At 36.0% G+C, this 19811-nt stretch overlaps 1 protein-coding gene across 4 annotated transcripts in view; it reads right to left on the reverse strand.

Annotated features, from left to right (window-relative positions):
• Positions 1–1885: 1885 nt before the first annotated feature.
• GBE1 (1,4-alpha-glucan branching enzyme 1) overlaps positions 1886–19811 on the reverse strand; it is a 297233-nt gene continuing 279307 nt past the window's right edge. The window contains exons 16-18 of one of the 4 annotated variants that reach the window (XM_089910390.1): positions 17754–17871; positions 3590–3664; positions 1886–2657 (exon numbers count right to left, since the gene is read on the reverse strand). In XM_089910390.1, the coding sequence (XP_089766516.1) occupies positions 3626–3664; positions 17754–17871 (157 nt within the window). In that variant the 3' untranslated portion in view covers positions 1886–2657; positions 3590–3625. Of the gene's footprint in view, positions 2658–3589; positions 3665–5691; positions 6671–17753; positions 17872–19811 lie in introns of those variants that run through there. The other 3 variants (XM_089910389.1, XM_089910391.1, XM_089910393.1) reach the window with 3 other exon arrangements.

The raw sequence follows: 19811 nt of genomic DNA on the forward strand, positions 1-19811 counted from the left end.
TGCTACCATAAAAGTCAGTTTATTGTCACTGGTTATTTTTTGATCTTGAGGAACATGGTGGCTAAATCCCTCATTTTATGTTAGAGATGAATACATCAGCTAAGAGCAGGGCAAAGTGAGAAACATCAAAGGTACAGAAAAGAAAATATGAAAGGAGGTGACCCTCAGAGTTCAAGTGCTATAAAGTGAGAGACATTCCAGGAAAAATGTTTACAGTGCAAGTTTTGATTATTAAAAACTATGGTATTTTCTGAGTAAGCTAATATTAAACTAAAACATCAAGCATCATTAGCATGAGGGGTAAATTCTCTTTTGGATAATAGAGCAATTACTAATATTTGCTAATATTAAAAAATGATGGAAAGATATCTGTACTCATCTGTGTTTTCTAGAACATAAAAAATTAAAACAGTAAAAATATTTATCCTAAAAAAGCCAACAAAGATAGATCACTCTCATTTTTGATGTTGGTAATAAACACAGCAGAGGAAAAAGCCATTATTATAAGGCAGAGTAAAATTCTGCATCTCTCTGTTGTGATTATTGAAAATGTTTAACCAGTAAAAAGAAAAAAACTTCCCACTGGACTACATGATGATGAGAATGTTACTGAATCAAAAATGAAGATGTAAAGTGAAATATAGTACAAATATTAAACTGTTCTATAAAGGCTGTTTGATACAACAGGGAAGAAAAATCCAACTATTACATTCTACTTGGACTCAACATTTTATTTCTTTGCATGTATTTTTATGTTTCACACCTAAAACATCTGTTTATTGTTCTTGTGGCAGGGGAACACTTGACAAAGGCAATTAACTTACATGACATTGTTAAATTTGAACTTTACACTGTGAAATCTAAAGACCATAATAGCAAGGTCAATCAACATAATGAAAGTATAGCATATAACTACTCTGGCCTTTTTGACTTTCCACAGAGGTTGAAGTCAAAAAAACAAACAAACAAAAAAATGAGTTCTAGGTGTGAAGTAATCTGTCATTTTTTAAAGAGTCATGATAGAAAATTAGCATATCTCTTTATACATAAGAAATGCAAAGGTAAGAAATTATAAACTAGAACACAAAACATCATGGTTGTACATCATGTTATTATCAATAACAGGCACAGTACACAAATCATGGCAGTGCTAAAACGTTAATAACACATCTGTAAGGGCAGAAGCATTACAGGAGGCTTTCAGTAGTCTTTCCTAATGTGTGTCATCATCATCTGGCATCGCTGTCAGGAAATCAAACTATTACTGTACTTTTGAAATTAAGGCAAATAACATGTGTCAGACCTAGATTCAAGGCTTTACTCAAGTTATAAGAAAGATGGTTAATATGCAGGCTTAGCTATAAAAGGAAGTCTCTTTTGCTAATCTCTTCCATTACTGAACCAGTTTTTAATAGACTTTCATGTACTCCTTATTAGTCATGATAATCAAGCTAAAAACAAACAAAAAAAGAAGCAGTCAGTATTAATGTAAAGGAAAATATTAAATCTTTTAAAAAGTGACAGATACTTTATGTCTCATAAGTGCATCATAATTTCTCAGTTATGAATGAATTACCTGTGGCCTGCTATTTAATAAACCAAAGGGGTAATTTCATGATGGAGTATCCCATGGAGTTGAGATAGTTAATTCAGCTTCTAAAAGCGTTGAGGTTTAGAGCTCAAAAGTAGCTTAGATATCTGAGTTATTTAATATAATTTCAACTTACCAAATAGTACCTAAAGAAAAAAATAGTATTAATCCCCACGCCTAGTCCATCGTGCGATGTGCACATATGTGGGGAAGGTCTCAGAGTTGAGAGAGGCATTTTAATATTCACTTTAAATCGATCCCCATAACATCACAGCAAAATAAACATTATCAAAGGCAATTTTGCAATTTTTTTTTATTGACTAAAAGTAAAAGATAGTTTCTGAAATGTTACAATTACCAAGTCAGGCCTTCAGAAATGAAGATATTAGCATCTACCAAGATACTAAGTGAACAAGAGATCACAAGATAAAACTTATGCAAAATAAGGCATGGATGAGTTCATAGGCAACAACTTTTATCTTTGACACAATTCTTAGTTTTATATTATTATTATATACTTATTACAGTATTTCTAAACACAATTTGAAAAAGGAGAGTAACAATCTTGGTATTTTATAATTTAGATCAAGAGATACCAGAACAAATAAAGTCACCAGATATCGCCTTAAAAAAGATGCTGTATGCATTCAACAGAAATAATCAAACATGACACATGATTCAAATCTGAACTTAAAAGGACTAAATAACTGGCTTGTAAGGCAAAATTGTTTGAAGACATGATATATTACACTTCATTTGAGGATCCTAGCTGTTCAGATGGCTGGAAAATATAGTCTAGGATCTCCAAAATTCCAACAAATATGTTCCCCTCTCCTCCTTAAAGAAAACTTTGACATTCATTTTCATAAACCAGTATTGAATTTCAGACATCTGACATTTAGGCTAGACAAATATATTTTGAAAAGCTTACACATTACAAGCTCTGGGACAACAAGCGTGGGAAAACAAAGTGCACATCTTTCTTTGCTGGAGCTGAAATCAGATCTCTTCAGTTGGGCAGGTCCACATTCTGAAGGACGAGGGCCACTCGGTTTGGAATGTACACCTAAGACAACACAATAGAGTCAGTGCATTTGAAAGAAAAACTGGGAGTGATGTTATCATGTCAGAGCGACTGAGGCATGATGCAGTCTCACATTTGCCTAAATTACAGTTACCTTTACAATTCTACTGGCTCTGAGGAGACTCAAATCCCACAGTTCCAACAGTTCTGGCATCAATGTAAGACTCCTTTAAAACAGTCACCGCTAGAGGGCTCCATACGCTTTACAAAAACCAATGCTCCTCAGACACTAGGGACAGAAATAGCCCTCGCTGCTCCTTTTAGGCGCTATCAGGTGGTGAAGGAAGGCTGCCCTCCAGTTCACAATGTTATTCTATTCAGGGGAATAAAAGTAACATACAAAAGATTGCTCACATCAAGTCACTTTTATTATCGTTCTGGTTTGTGTTTTCTCCTGTTATTTTAAGAACAAAACCTTAACGGTAACAGTAAAAGTTATCCTAAGTGTATTCTAGGCTCCGATCCAATTTAAATCAATCAAGAAGCTTGCCACTGCACCGAAAATACAATCCACATTCTTTGCCTGCCCCGCGGAGTCCTGACTCAGCTCCTTCTTGAAAAGGTACAGCTCCCATCTCAGGTCTGCTCTTCACTTACCCCTTCTCCCCTCACCAGGCTCTGGCCACAGGGCCCTTCCCGTTCCTTGAACACTCCACATCCTTCCCTTCCTCTTGGTCTTGGCCCCTGCCTTGCCCCTCTGTTCAGAACACTCTTTACCTGGCTAGTTCCCTATCTCTTAGATCTTGAAAAATCCCAGTTCCACGGAGACGTATTCCTTGATAACTCTATATCTGATGGTATCTCCGTGCCATTTCCTATCACAGCATCATTTTTGTTTTTTTCTGAACACTTAACAATTTGTAATTCTTTTTCAAGTTTATGATCAGTCCTTCCCACTAGACCATGAGGCTTACCAGGGTATAGGCCATATATCTTCATATTTCTAACTTTTAGTAGGTGCCAATGGACAAAGTAGGTGCCAATGATGACTAAATAAAAGAATGAATGATGGAGTAATAGAGGGATCAATATGTGCATATTTCACAAGATATTCTTTAATACACTTAAATCTAAAATAATTTTTATAAAGCTGAGAAGTGATTTGAACTGCTTGATGCTTATCTATGTGCTGTTTTACACATATTTAATTACTATTAACAAAGCAAACAGTAAAAATAATATTACAGATTGCTGTCTTCATTGTGACAGTATCTCTCCATTTCTGACTTTGTGAATATTTTACTATTTTCAGTCACTTTAACTGAAAACTTGACTGATGGTTAAAAAAAATAAAAGAAAAAGGCTTCTATAGTTTAGAACTGGAATGAAAAATGCAAAGCAAACAGGGCTTTAGGAAAAAAAAAAATTAAAGAACAGAACAGCTGATTTTCATTGACTGAGACCACTGTATGCCCAATGCATGTCAACTCTGCAAATGAACACAATGTTTTCCCTTGAGGTTTCTGTGATAAAGACCTCTTACAACTGTTTTAAAAAAATAAGATACACCAATACAGCTGGTTAGCTTTGAACATTAAAGATTAAAGCAGTTTTTAAATGATGGAATTTTGAGAAATTTATATCATGAATGTAACAACTAGGGAACAGTTTTTCTAATTTTGAGTCAAAAGTAACAGTGATTTAGGAAAAGAACATGGTCATCTGAGAAAAATTTCACAAATGCTAACAGTTTACTGGATTACTCAATGTCTCACAGTCTGATTTGCAATCCAGTACTTCCAAAAGATAATATTACATCCTTGCAGTCTTTAAGTGTGGGGAACCCATGTATTTCAATGCCATAATCAGTTTCCCTACAATTTACACAGTTTTTAATGTCATATAAAACCACATCATGATTTGATTGCTAATATAATCTCTTCCATTCAATAGTTTCTCTTTGACTGTGATAGGTAAGATGTTATAAGATTGGTTCAACAAAAGGAAGCTGGAGGTACTCATGAACAAAGCAGGACTATTACCAATGGTCCCAACAAATCCAGTCCAAAGGATGCCCTATTCCCACAATGACACTACAGACTAAAGCAACAACAGACCAAAGCAAAAGAGGAGAAATAAAAGAAATCAACAATCAGATTCAATCATTTCTCTCTCCAGGTCTTCTCAAAACAGGCATGAATCAAGAGACAGTTGTCCTGCCCTTCTAAAGGAATTTGCTATGTATTTATTCTAGCTGTTTGGTTTGGGGAATCATAGTAACTAGGTGTAACTAATCAGTGGGACAGCAGGTTATAATCAGAATGGTTCTGATTTGTTCTATCAGGGCCATTCTAAAACTGAAGACCAATCTAAACTTCTCAGCAGCACCGGAAATTGGAGAAAAGAATTTCAGTTCCCTTTTCCTTAAAAACATTTCTCTGATATTATTTGGTCCTATATGCAGATAAAAATATTCTGATTAGCCCAAGTCTCCTGAGAAAGAAGCAATAAAACACACAAGTCAGGCCTAGGACAAAAAATGATAGGTCCGTGCTCAGTGTGGCACAGTGATATACCAGGACACATCACTTCAATCTCTTACTGGATCTTATGCACTTTTGATATTTACTCTGATTCATAACCTCACACCGATTTCATTAATGAAATATGAATAACTATATGCTGATAATTTAGAAGCAATCTTACTCTCTGGTATTTTAGCTAGCCCAAATTTAAGTGTAAAACAAACTGGATGACATGAGAACTTCAAGGTTTGCAGTAAATGCATTGAGTTTCCTATTTTGTTATTTAATGGTTAAAAAAATCCTCCAAGAATTCTCTCTCAATGATGCTGGCCATTTTATGTAAGGACCTTTATGATGCCAATTCCAGCCACACTTAGAGACCTCTTAATACTATCTGCTCAAAAACCATCACCTGATAATTGTACAGTATCATTAATGGGAATATTGTGTAATTATATTTTTTCACTGCAGTGTTAATTACCAGAATGTGTTCATGTTGCTTTAGAGTCCCTGCAGTATAAACGACATGAAAGAATTTCCCCAAGCAACGGATTTTTCTTAACTATGGCTATTTATGGATTTTGGACTTTTCTTCCTTACTAGGGTTCTGAGTATATAAATCAGTGTTCTTAGTAGTTAGGAAATGACTACAAATTATACTAAAGGACTTAAGATAATTAGAGCTAATCCTTATGATGAGACAATTACAGACATGAACAATTTGGGGACTATAATTTAGTGCTAATATTGGCTCTGTAAATCTCAACTTACAATTTTAATTCTATAAATAGTTTTGATTCATACGGCAAAAGAAATATGAACATATTTTAAGTAGATTTAAACATAAATGCTTATATTTAAATACGAACAACTCATATTTAAGTATATGTATATAGAAACCATTTAGTACACACATCACAAATAAAATATGCTGATAAACATGTTCACTAGGCCCACTTACTAACCATTAGGCCGTAAACATTTTGTAGCTAGGATCACATGAAGAACATGTGAGACAGCGTAATGTAGAGCCATGAATTTCATTGTTTCTAGCTATCTTTATAGTCCATTCTTCACAAGGAATCAGAATGTCACATTATAATCCAGTTCATTTATTAAGAGAGTCAAAATGCATGCTAATCTATCCAGTTATTTTGACTACCTTAATGACTTAATCACTATGCAAACCATTAGTATGGCTCAAAAAATAACTGACCACACAATAATCTACTGTATTATGTCATCCAGGCAAAGTATTATGTTCTTCTAGGGTCAAAATTGAGTTACACAATTTAATTACACAAATTAATTACATAATTTTTGCAAACAGCATGTCAAAAATTTGAAAACCAGAAAATTTGAAAATAACTTTAAATACAAAATACTTAGGGCTTCCCTGGTGGCGCAGTGGTTGAGAGTCCCCCTGCCGATGCAGGGGACACGGGTTCGTGCCCCAGTCCGGGAAGATCCCACATGCCGCGGAGCGGCTGGGCCTGTGAGCCATGGCCACTGAGCCTGCGCGTCCGGAGCCTGTGCTCCGTAACGGGAGAGGCCACAACAGTGAGAGGCCCGCGTACCGCAAAACAAAACAAAACAAAACAAAAAAATTTAAAAGGTAAGTTTTGAAATGTTCTTAGAAATTGTAAAAGTTAGCAATAGCACATAATCAGAGTGATAACATCATTTGATGAAAAGGGCATTAGACCCTTAACAATCTATATACACTTGTCATAAAAAATCAAAGATTATTTTGAAAAATAAGGGTGACATATATAATAATTTCAATTTTCACATACATGCTTTAGTTCATAAAATATTTTCTAAGAAAAAAATCTTATTAATGTATAAGTATATATTATCTCATTTAGTTTAGAATATGAAAAAGAGTAAACTTTAAGAATCAAAATTGATTTTGCCTGAAAAAAAACCCTAAACATTTTCATAATTCTGGATAGAGCAAAAAACGTTTCCCAACTTAATTTATATTTTCAATGCCTACAACTGAGGGACAATAAGAAAGATACCTCTATGCCAAATGCCCTATTTAAACTAGAAGTCTACCTTTGAATCACTAAATTTAGAATGGGAATAAACAGATCTACTTCTTAAGGATAAGGAGATTAATTGGCAAAGTAATATATGCTAAAACTATTGCTTTATTCACGTTTCACCATTAAGACTGCTTAAGTTATTGTAAAGGAATCTAATTTATTTCAGGTTCAATAATCTCTGCTCTTCCATTTGTGCCATGGAATTTGAATTTATGAATCAGAAAAGAGAAAGAGAGCACCCCTGCCCCTCCTCATGCACTGATTAAGATATAGGTTAATATAAGTTCCTATATCGGGAACCAAAATATAGAGAAATCATTATGCTAAAATGGAGTTCCAAAAACTGTCAGTAAAGAAGAATGGAAAAGTTCTGCCCTATAGCTTCTTGGCATTTGTGAGATACTCCGACCTTAGCATGTATGTTTCAACAGTAGTACACATGCAGTTCTCCTCTGGCTTAACAGTTTCAACTGATGGAGCATATAAAGAAGACACTGGGATGGTACCTGGTGATGCTGCAGCATATATGGCTATTTTAAGATTCCTTTGAGCTCTGTTTGTTGCTATCTTTGAAAACAGATTTGACACTTAATCAGCAGATCCTTTGGATTATTGAGCTTGCAAATTAAGCTTTGGCAAATACAGTGTACTAGTTATGATGGACAGAAATTTCATGGAAAAGAAAAAAAATTACATTTTTTCTCCCCTTCCCTCTTTATTCTAGGCATGTGGAAGGCAGAAGGTGGTTGAATGAGACCTAGAGCACTTAGGGTCATGTTCAAGAAACTGATTGGATACCAGCGCATATTGATCAGTTTAATAAAGAGTTCCATTATGGTGATGCATTCTTATATTAGGTATGTATATTAATGTAATTTTTTTCTTTGGCTCTTTGAAGGATAACTCTGGTAAGAATGAATCTGTTTTATTGGATTTTCAGGTCTACTTGGGCTCCCTTATTCTTTAAAAAAAATTTTATTATATTATTATTATTTTTTGTTTGTCTGTTTTTTGCGGTACGCGGGCCTCTCACTGTTGTGGCCTCTCCCGTTGCGGAGCACAGGCTCTGGACGCGCAGGCTCAGCAGCCATGACTCACGGGCCTAGCCACTCCGCAGCATGTGAGATCTTTCCGGACCAGGGCACGAACCCGTGTCCCCTGCATCGGCAGGCAGACTCTCAACCACTGCGCCACCAGGGAAGCCCCCCCAAAATTTTATTATATTATTTTATTGCACTAATATAAATTATTACAAAAATCACAATGTCATATACAAAAATATATGAAATACTATAATGAATATTTTAGGTACACACACCTTGCTTAAGAAATCATCCCAAACCACCAACCAATTGTTTTTTTAATTGAAGTACAGTTGATTTATTGGGTTCCCTTATTTTTACATTAAAACCAGTGATCACTTCATCTGGAGTCTAAAGACTTATTTAAAATGAGTCATTCCTAGATTGGTTCAAGATGGTGGAGTAGAAGGACATGCACTCACTCCCTCCTCCAAGAGCACTGGAACCACAACTAATTGCTAAACAATCATCAATAGAAAGACACTGGAACTCACCAAGAAAGATACCCAACATCCAGAGACAAAGGAGAAGCTGCAATGAAATGGTAGGAGGGGCGCAATCATGATAAAATCAAATCCCATAACCGCTGGGTGGGCAACTCACAAACTGGAGAATAATTAAACCACAGAAGTTCACCTACTGGAGTGAAGGTTCTGAGCCCCACATCAGGCTTCCCGACCTGGGGTCCAGCAATGGGAGGAGGAATCCCCAGAGAATTGGACTTTGAAGGCCAGTGGGATTTGATTGCAAGACTTCGACAGGACAGGGGGGAAACAGAGACTCCACACTTAGAGGGCACACACAAAGTAGTGTGCACACCAGGACCCGAGGGAAAGAGCAGTGACCCCATAGGAGTCTAAACCAGACCTACCTGCTAGTGTTGGAGGGTCTCCTGCAGAGGCAGGGGATGGCTGTGGCTCACTGCGGGGACAAGGACACTGGCAGCAGAAGTTCTGGGAAGTATTCATTGGCTTGAGGCCTCCGAGAGTCCACCATTAGCCCCACCAAAGAGCCTGCAGGCTCCAGTGCTGGGTCACCTCAGGCCAAACAACAACCAGGGAAGGAACACAGCCCCAACCATCAGCAGACAAGCAGATTACAGTTTTACTGAGCATTACCCACCAGAGCAACACCCAGCTCTACCCACCACAGGTCCCTCCCATCAGGAAGCCTGCACAAGCCTCTTAAATAGCCTCATCCACCAGAGGGCAGAGAGCAGAAGTAAGAAGAACTACAATCCTGCAGCCTGCGGAATGAAAACCACAATCACAGAAAGACAGACAAGACGAAAAGGCAGAGGACTATGTCCAAGATGAAGGAACAAGATAAAACCCCAGAAAAACAACTAAATGAAGTAGAGATAGGCAACCTTCCAGAAGAATAATTCAGAATAATGATAGTGAAGATGATCTAGGACCTAGGAAAAAGAATGGAGGCAAGGATTGAGAAGATGCAAGAAATGTTTAACAAAGACCTAGAAGAATTAAAGAACAAACAAACAGAGATGAACAATAAAATAACTGAAATGAAAAATACACTAGAAGGAATCAATAGCAGAATAACTGAGGTAGAAGAACAGATAAGTGACCTGGAAGACAGACTGGTGGAATTCACTGCCATGGAACAGAATAAAGAAAAAAGAATGAAAAGAAATGAAGACAGTCTAAGAGACCTCTGGGACAACATTAAATGCACAAACATTCACATTATAGGGGCCCCAGAAGGAGAAGAGAGAGAGAGAGAAAGGACCCAAGAAAACATTTCAAGACACTATAATTGAAAACTTCTGTCACATGGGGAAGTAAATAGCCACCCAAGTCCAGGAAGTGCAGAGAGTCCCAGGCAGGATAAATCCAAGGAGAAACACACCAAGGCATATAGTAATCAAACTCACAAAAATTAAAGACAAAGGAAAATTAAAAGCAACAAGGGAAGAACGACAACTAACGTACAAGGGAACTCCCATAAGGTTAACAGCTGATTTCTCAGCAGAAACTTTTCAAGCCAGAAGGGACTGTTACAATACATTTAAAGTGATGAAAGGGAACAACCTACAACCAAGAATACTCTACCCAGCACGGAACTCATTGATATTGGATGGCGAAATCAAAAGCTTTACAGACAAGCAAAAGCTAAGAGAATTCAGCACCACCAAACCAGCTCTAAAACAAATGCTGAAGGAACTTCTCTAAGTCGGAAACACAAGAGAAGACAAGGACCTAAAAACCAAACCCAAAACAATTAAGAAAATGGTAATAGGTACATACATATTGATAATTACCTTAAATATGAATGGATTAAATGCTCCAACCAAAAGACACAGGCTTGCTGAATGGATACAAAAACAAGACCCATACCTTATGCTGTCTACAGGAGACCTATTTCAGACCTAGGGACACATACAGACTGAAAGTGAGGGGGTGGAAAAAGATATTCCACGCAAATGGATATCAGAAGTAACCTGGAGTAGCAATACTCATATCAGACAAAATAGACTTTAAAATAAAGAATGTTACAAGAGACAAGGATGGACACTACATAATGATCAAGGGATCAATCCAAGAAGAAGATATAATAATTATAAATATATACGCACCCAACATAGGAGCACCTCAATACATAAGGCAACTGCTAACAGCTATAAAAGAGGAAATCGACAGTAACACAATAATAGTGGGTGACTTTAACACCTCACTTACACCAATGGACAGATCATCCAAAATGAAAATAAATAAGGAAACAGAAGCTTTAAATGACACAATAAACCAGATGGATTTAATTGATATTTATAGGGCATTCCATCTGAAAACCACAGATTACACTTTCTTCTCAAGTGCACAGGAACATTCTCCAGGATAGATCACATCTTGGGTCACAAATGAAGCCTTGGTAAACTGAAGAAAACTGAAATCGTATTAAACATCTTTTCTGACCACAATGCTGTGAGATTAGAAATAAATTACAGGAAAAAAACCGTAAAAAAACGAACATATGGAGGCTAAGCAGTACGCTACTAAGTAACCAAGACATCACTGAAGAAATCAAAGAGGAAATCAAAAAATAATTAGAGACAAATGACAAGGAAAACACGACGACCCAAAATCTATGGGATGCAGCAAAAGCAGCTCTAAGAGGGAAGTTTATAGCAATAAAATCCTACCTGAAGAAACAAGAAAATTTTCAAATAAACAATCTAACCTTACACCTAAAGGAACTACAGAAAGAACAAACAAAGCCCCAAAATTAGTAGAAGGAAAGAAATCATAAAGATCAGAGCAGAAATAAATGGAATAGAAACGAAGGAAACAATAGCAAAGATCAATAAAACTAAAAGCTGGTTCTCTGAGAAGATGAACAAAACTGATAAACCTTTAGCCAGATTCATCAAGAAAAACAGGGAGGAGACTCAAATCAATAAAATTATAAATGAAAAAGGACAAGTTAAAATGGACACTGCAGAAATACAAAGTTTCGTAAGAGACTACTACAAGCAACTCTATACCAATAAAATGGACAACCTGGAAGAAATGGACAAATTCTTAGAAAGGTATAACCTTCCAAGACTGAACCAGGAAGAAATAGAAAATATGAACAGACCAATCACAAGTAATGAAATTGAAACTGTGATTAAAAATCTTCCAACAAACAAATGTCCAGAACCAGATGGCTTCATAGGTGAATTCTATCAAACATTTAGAGAAGAGATAACACCCACCCTTCTCAAACTCTTCCAAAAAACTGCAGAGGAAGAAACACTCCCAAACTCATTCTATGAGGCCACCATCACCCTGATACCAAAGCCAGATCAAGATACGACAAAAAAAGAAAATTACAGACCAATATCACTGATGAGTATAGATGCAAAAATCCTCAACAAAATCCTAGCAAACAGAATCCAGCAACACATTAAAAGGATGATACACCATGATCAAGTGGGATTTATCCGAGGGATGCAAGGATTCTTCAATATACGCAAATCAATCAACGTGATACACCATATTAACAAATCGAAGGAGAAAAAGAATATGATCATCTCAGTAGATGCAGAAAAAGCTTTTGACAAAATTTAACACCAATTTATGGTAAAAACTCTCCAGAAAGTGGGCATAGAGGGAACCTACCTCAACATAATAAAGGCCATATACGACAAATCCACAGCAAACATCATTCTCAATGGTGAAAAACTGAAAGCATTTCCTCTAAGATCAGGAAAGAGACAAGAATGTCCACTCTCACCACTATTATTCAACATAGTTTTGGAAGTCCTAGCCATGTGAATCAGAGAAAACAAAGAAATAAAAGGAATACAAAACGGAAAAGAAGAAGTAAAACTGTCACTCCTTTCAGATGACATGATACTATACATAGAAAATCCTAAAGATGCCACCAGAAAACTACTAGAGCTAATCAACAAATCTGGTAAAGTTGCAGGATATAAAACTAATGCACAGAAATCTCTTGCATTCCTAGACAGTAACAACAAAAGATCACAAAGAAAAATTCAGGAAACAATCCTACTCACCATTTCAACAGAAAGAATAAAATACCTAGGAATAAACCTATCTAAGGAGATAAAAGACCTGTACTCAGAAAAGTATAAGACACTGGTGAAAGAAATCAAAGATGACACAAACTGATGGAGGGATATACCATGTTCCTGGATTGGAAGAATCAATATTGTGAAAATGACTATACTACCCAAAGCAATCTACAGATTCAATGCAATCCCTATCAAATTACCAATGGCATTTTTTTACAGAGCTAGAACAAAAAATCTTAAAATTTGTGTGGAGACACAAAAGACCCTGAATAGGCAAAGCACTCTTGAGAAAAAAAAAAAAAAATGGAGCTAGAGGAATCAGGCTTCCTGCCTTCATACTATACTACAAAGCTACAGTAATCAAGACAATATGGTACTGGCAGAAAAACAGAAATATAGATCAATGGAACAGGATAGAAAGCCCAGAGATTAACTCACACACCTATGGTCAACTAATCTATGAAAAAGGAGGCAAGGATATACAGTGGAGAAAAGACAGTCTCTTCCATAAGTGGTGCTGAGAAAACTGGACAACTACAAGTAAAAGAATGAAATTAGAACACTCTCTAACACCATACACAAAAATAAACTCAAAATGGATTAAAGACTTAAGTGTAAAACCGGACACTATAAAACTCTTAGAGGAAAACATAGGAAGAACACTCTTTGACATAAATCACAGCAATATCTTTTTTGACCCACCTCCTAGAATAATGGAAATAGAAACAAAAATAAACACATGGACCTAATGAAAGTTAAAAACTGTTGCACAGCAAAGGAAACCATAAACAAGACAAAAAGACAACCCTCAGAATGGGAGAAAATATTTGCAAATGAATCAATGGACAAAGGATTAATCTCCAAAATATATAAACAGCTCATGCAGCTCAATATTAAAAAAACAAACCACCCAATCCAAAAATGGGCAGAAGACCTGAACAGACATTTCTCCAAAGAAGACATACAGATGGCCAAGAAGCACATGAAAAGCTGCTCAACATCACTAATCATTAGAGAAATGCAAATCAAAACTAAAGTGAGGTATCACCTCACACTGGTTAGAATGGGCATCATCAGAAAATCTACAAACAATAAATGCTGGAGAGGGTGTGGAGAAAAGGGAACCCTCTTGCACTGTTGGTGGGAATGTAAATTGATACAGCCACTATGGAGAACAGATGGAGGTTCCTTAAAAAACTAAAAATAGAATTACCATATGACTCAGCAATCCCACTACTGGGCATATACCCTGAGAAAACCATAATTTAAAAAGACACATGCACCCCATGCAATGTTTATTGCAGCACTATTTACAATAGCTAGGTCATGGAAGCAACCTAAATGTCCATTGACAGACAAATGGATAAAGAAGATGTGGTACATTTGTACAATGGAATATTACTCAGCCATAAAAAGTCACGAAATTGGATCATTTGTATAGGTGTGGCTGGACCTAGAGATTGTCATACAGTGAAGTAAGTCAGAAAAAGAAAAACAAATATTGTATATTAACGCATATATGTGGAATCTAGAAAAATGGTACAGATGAACCTGTTTGCAAAGCAGAAATAGAGACACAGATGTAGAGAACAAATGTAAGGACACCAAGGGGGAAAAGCAGGGGGTAAGTGTTGGGGGGTGTGATGAACTCAGTGATTGGGATGGACATATATACACTTATATGTATAAAATAGATAACTAATAAGAACCTGCTGTATAGCACAGGTAACTCCACTTTGCTGTACAGTAGAAACTAGCACAACACTGGGAAACAACTATACTCCAATAAAAAAACATAAAAAAATTAAAAAATAAAATAAATGGAGTCATTCCTAAAGCATCAGTAGTTATCGAAAACAAGATGCTGCTGCTGAGAAGACAGGGCCAATCTTTACCTTTTGACCGAGTTGGATCCGAATTCTATTACAGGCAGTGTTCTATTTCTCATGTGCTTGCAGTGCTGTATTCCTCTACCTCTTATGGAGACTTATCTGACCTTCTCCATTCCACCTGCTAATTTAGAACTGCACAGTCCATATTTGGAAGATCAATTCAATTAGTGCTTGAAAAGTAATCTCTTGACTGTTTCTGCCACTGGTTACTTGGCTTGTTTTAATTATAACGGAATATCTTTGCTCTTAAAAAATCAAAAGGATGTCAAGATATTTTTTGCCCACCCTCAAAGATTGCAAGCCCTTGCCTAAGATGATAATTTTTCCAAAATTGGGAGAATATCCTCAAAGCACCTAATGTCCTGACACGCTTAAAATACCTAAACAATTATTGAATAGCCACAACAACAGTAACTTTTGAATACATGTGCAGTACCATTTTGCAGCTTCCCCAAAGCTTGGCTGTGTTAATTAATTTATGCCTCGCAAGAACCTCTTGCTGTAGGCAGGATACTATTATTAATCCTCACTATGCAGACAGGGAAACTGAGTCACAAAAAGATCAAATTACTCAAGTTCTCATAGCTGGTAAATGATCCCAAATTCCCTGCCATGACATTTTGTGGTCTTTTTTACTATATTACCAGGCTTCCCTCTCCAACAGAGCCCTCTTTGGACACGAACCTTTAGGAAAGTTGGCTATATAACATTTTTGCTATCTGAAACTTTCAAAACCCTTTCAGTCTAGTTCAACTGGTTCAAGTTCAGCTTTATCACAAGTGGGTGCTACTTCTCCATGACTCCTCTTTATGAGCTGTCACCTTCCCTAACCCCTCAGGGGTCTCTAACTCTTTTGGTTATTTCAGAGCTTTAAGATCATTTTCTTGTTCATTTCAGAAACTATTTGTATCAGTCTTATTTTACATGTCAAAACTGAATGTTCTGACAAACTACGGCAATCATTCTTTGGAGACAGAATCCACTAGCAGCTTTGAGCCCTCCCTCTTGAAAATACATATGAATCTAGATCTCTATCTAAGCCATATCAACATCATCAACACCCCACCTCAACACACACATAGGGTAACACCTAGGTTTCCTAAGGCTACTGACTTTCCTCAGAGCTGATAATCAACAACTTAATCTTGCTCATCCCTGCTCATTTTATTTATTTTATGCCACTGTCTTTGACATATATAATATGGCAGCTTACAAAGTAAGGTACTGGTACCACCCTAAGAGTTGGGAATATAGTAGAAAAATGGAGGAGCCAGGGGTACCAAACAGATTCTCATGCTTGACTTTTACCCAAACTTAAAAAAAAATGAGAGAATTTAACAGCAATGATAAAGCCATACATTTGTGAGATACATCCTGGCCTCACATAAGTGAAACAAATCTTTCCTTTTTCTTTTTTTTTCTTCTTTTTCTTTATTGGAGTATAATTGCTTTACAACGTTGTGTTAGTTTCTGCCGCACGTTGAAGTGAATCAGCCATACGCATACACACATCCCCTCCCTCTTAGACCTCCCTCCCCCCCACCATCCCACCCAACGAGGCCATCACAGAGCACCAAGCTAAGCTCCCTGTGCTATATAGCAGGTTCCTACTAGCCACCTATTTTATGTATGGTAGTGTATTTATGTCAAACCTTACCTCCCAATTCATCCACCCTCCCCTTACCCCCTCCGTGTCCACACATCCATTCTCTATGTCTGCCTTTCTATTCCTGCCCTGCAAATAGGTTAATCTGTGCCATTTTTCTAGATTCCACATACATGCGTTAATATACGATATTTGTTTTTCTCTTTCTGACTTAAATCTTAAACCAAGACCTTTTATTGTGAAACAAACAAAAAAATGCAGATCTGAGACAGAGAGAAGAGGGAAGAGGAAGAAAGATAGATATATAACTAGTCAGGAAAAGGAAAACATATATAATGCAGATGTGGACTTGGCCATAAATTAAATGAAGAATTCCTCCAAATCTGCAGAGCTTCTAAATTCTACATTAATTTTTTTTATTGATATAGTTGATTTATAATATTAGTTTCAGGTGTACAACATAGTGATTCAAAATTTTTATATATTATACTCCATTTATAGTTATTATAAAATATTGGCTATATTCTGTGTGCTGTACAGTATATCCTTGCAGCTTATTTATTTTATACATAGTAGTTTGTACTTCTTAATCCCTCCCCCATCCTGCTGTTACCCCCTTCCCTCCCCACACTGGTAACCACTAGTTTGTTCCATATATCTGTGACTCTATTTCTGTTTTGTTATATTCATTTGTTTGTTTATTTTTCAGATTCCACATATAAGTGATAACAAATGGTATCTGTCTTTCTCTGTCTGACTTACTTCACCAAGCATAATACCCTCCAGGTCCATCCATATTGTTGCAAATGGCAAAATTTTATCTACATTTTTAAAAGAAATTAAATTTAGTAGTCTAAAGCAAAATTCTTTCATTGTGTCAACATCACAAAGTAAAAGTTAGTTAATATAATACAACACTCTCCTCAGTAATATAAGGAAACCAGAGAATTTTATAACTAGAATGAATTCAGTCATCAATAACTACATGAAAGAAAAAGATGTATATATAGATTCTTTTAAGGTGTTTTAAATTAAACTTCATTAGATAACCAATAATGTAGAAATCTGCTTAATGTAAAATATTACAGAGAAAGCAAGAACAGAAGGAAAGTAAACTATAAAAATAGAAATATTCATAATAGAAAGAAAACTAAAATGTGCCTTCCTTTTATTTTTTGAGAAATAATTTTTAATCCTATTAATATTCAAATTTCCTCAATTGTCAGCTAAATATCCTTTATTACTTGTTTTTCCAAAACCCAGTTCAGTCTAGCACCACACATTGCATCTATTTTTTTAGTGCAATCCTATTTCCCTCCTCTCTGCCTTGTCTCCAAGTTGCTTACTTGTTGAAGACTTGTTTCCTTGGACAAAAACACATCATTTTGAAAATACAGAATTAAATTTAAATGAAATGAAAATACCTTAAAAATCTTACTTACCAAAAGAGAATAGGGACAGTTGTTATGTTCAAAAGGTTTAGAAAAGAAATCGGTATTGTGGTCCAGTCTCTGGTGTCCTCCATATTCCGCTGCATCTGAATCTAGCACAATTTTGTACGTACAACTCTTAAGGAATCACAACGGTTTAGGAGTTGAATGAGACATTATAAAACATTTCTGAGACAGGATTTAAAAGCGAGGATTTTGAAAACTGTTTAATGATGATTTGTGCTATGTTCTCATTTCTTCTCTAAGATTTCTGAGTTTGAGTTTATCATGTTTGAAAGGGGCTTTATAGGCTATCTAGTCCGCACACCCATGGGATCCTTGTTATCCTTTTGTCACAGCTCGTCACACGATCATCCATACCTACTAGTGAAGAATCTACTTTCCTCTTCATGTAACTAATTCCATTTGTTAGAAATTCTTCTCCATATTGAACAGAATTTTGATTTCTTGGGACTTTTTCTACCCAGAAAAGCCATAAGGAATAAGTTCAAAATACAGTAATTTTCAAATATTTAACAATAGCTATTTTGTCTCCATGTGTCCTCTGCATACATAACTAAATACTTACTAAATGTAATCCCAGAACCTTTGATCATTACTCATTTGATATGGCTTTTTACTATTTCCCTATCTCTGAATTCATTGCAGTTTGCTAGATCGTGGTTGATAAAGTGAGGAACACAGAAGAGAACTAAAGGTCCATGTGTGGCCTGAAGACCAAGTAGGCTCATTCTTTCCCCTTGGTTACAAGCAGCATGCTTCTATTAATGCACAAGATCATGCAAATATACTACCCATCATGCCACAGGTGGATTCATGTTGCAATCATGTGATCTGCTACAACTTAACATCTGATTTTTCACAATGAGCTATTATGCATGTTAGCATTATTGTATTTATAACAAAATAACAGCTATGGTTATTATGTTCAAACTTATGCTCAGAAAGTCTAGAAATGATACTTGATTAAAAAATCCACAAGTAAACATAAATGGGTACCTAGAAATTTAAGTTTCTTCTAGCCTAAGGAGGGAGACAGATAGGTGTCTAGGTGCTTTGTATTTTCTTTTCCTCGTATATAAATATTTAATCTCAGAAACGTTTGTACCTTTTCATTACAGCTAAAGTTATCACATTAAAAGTACATGGGAAAAAAAAAGTACATGTGGATAACAAACTATGACCATATTTTCATGCCTAGGGGACTTCTGTTTGGGTAAGAGATGCAGATGGACGCACCACAGGAACTTTTGCTGGGAGTGGTGGCGCCATTTCAGTCAATCCAGGTCAGCCTACTCTGATGCAAATTTAGACTAATACCATAATCAGCATGTTACTGTGTTTAAAAGAGAGGGAGAGGGAGGGGGAGAAAGACTGAGTTCAAAAGGTGACTACTGGGCACAAGCTCATTCATTCTAAAGTCACTCAGTAGAGCTGCACATGATTTGAGCATATGGATTTATTTAATGGGGAAATACACACAGTGAAAATAAATCATTAGGGGCATGGTAAATAAATGAAGCATTGTGGAACTAAAGGAACTACTAAAATAAAAGTTTAGTTTTGGTTCTTCATCCTAGTTCATTAAATACTTGCACAGTCTTCAAAAAGCATTAAACAAAAACAAAAGGAGTACAATACAGTTTAGAGAATAATGACCTAGAATCTTTTCTAAAACACTTGAAATACAGTATCAATTATTAAATTATTGGTTAACAGCATAGATTATTGGTAGTTGTGACTGAAGACAGCAAGTATACCATGAAAAGCACCGATTCCCAACCTGTGGGTCGATAATCACTGGTCATTGTGTTATAAGGGTCTCACAGAATGAGTAATTATGTTATTAAAAGGGACTGGGATGGATTCTATATGTACATTGTCTGAAAACTAAATTATGTTATTATACCCATTTGGTACTGTATTTCAAAGAATATGCACTTTTTTGATTAATGAGATATAAATTCATTTAAAAAGTCACAGAATTTGTAGTAAGTTTTTTGATATATTTTCTCAATCAAGGATACTGAAAGAACAATTGTTAGGGGT

This window comes from Delphinapterus leucas, chromosome 4, assembly GCF_059928025.1.
Source record: "Delphinapterus leucas isolate spDelLeu-1000000601 "Yukka" chromosome 4, BTC_Dleu_Yukka2, whole genome shotgun sequence".
Taxonomy (NCBI): domain Eukaryota; kingdom Metazoa; phylum Chordata; class Mammalia; order Artiodactyla; family Monodontidae; genus Delphinapterus; species Delphinapterus leucas.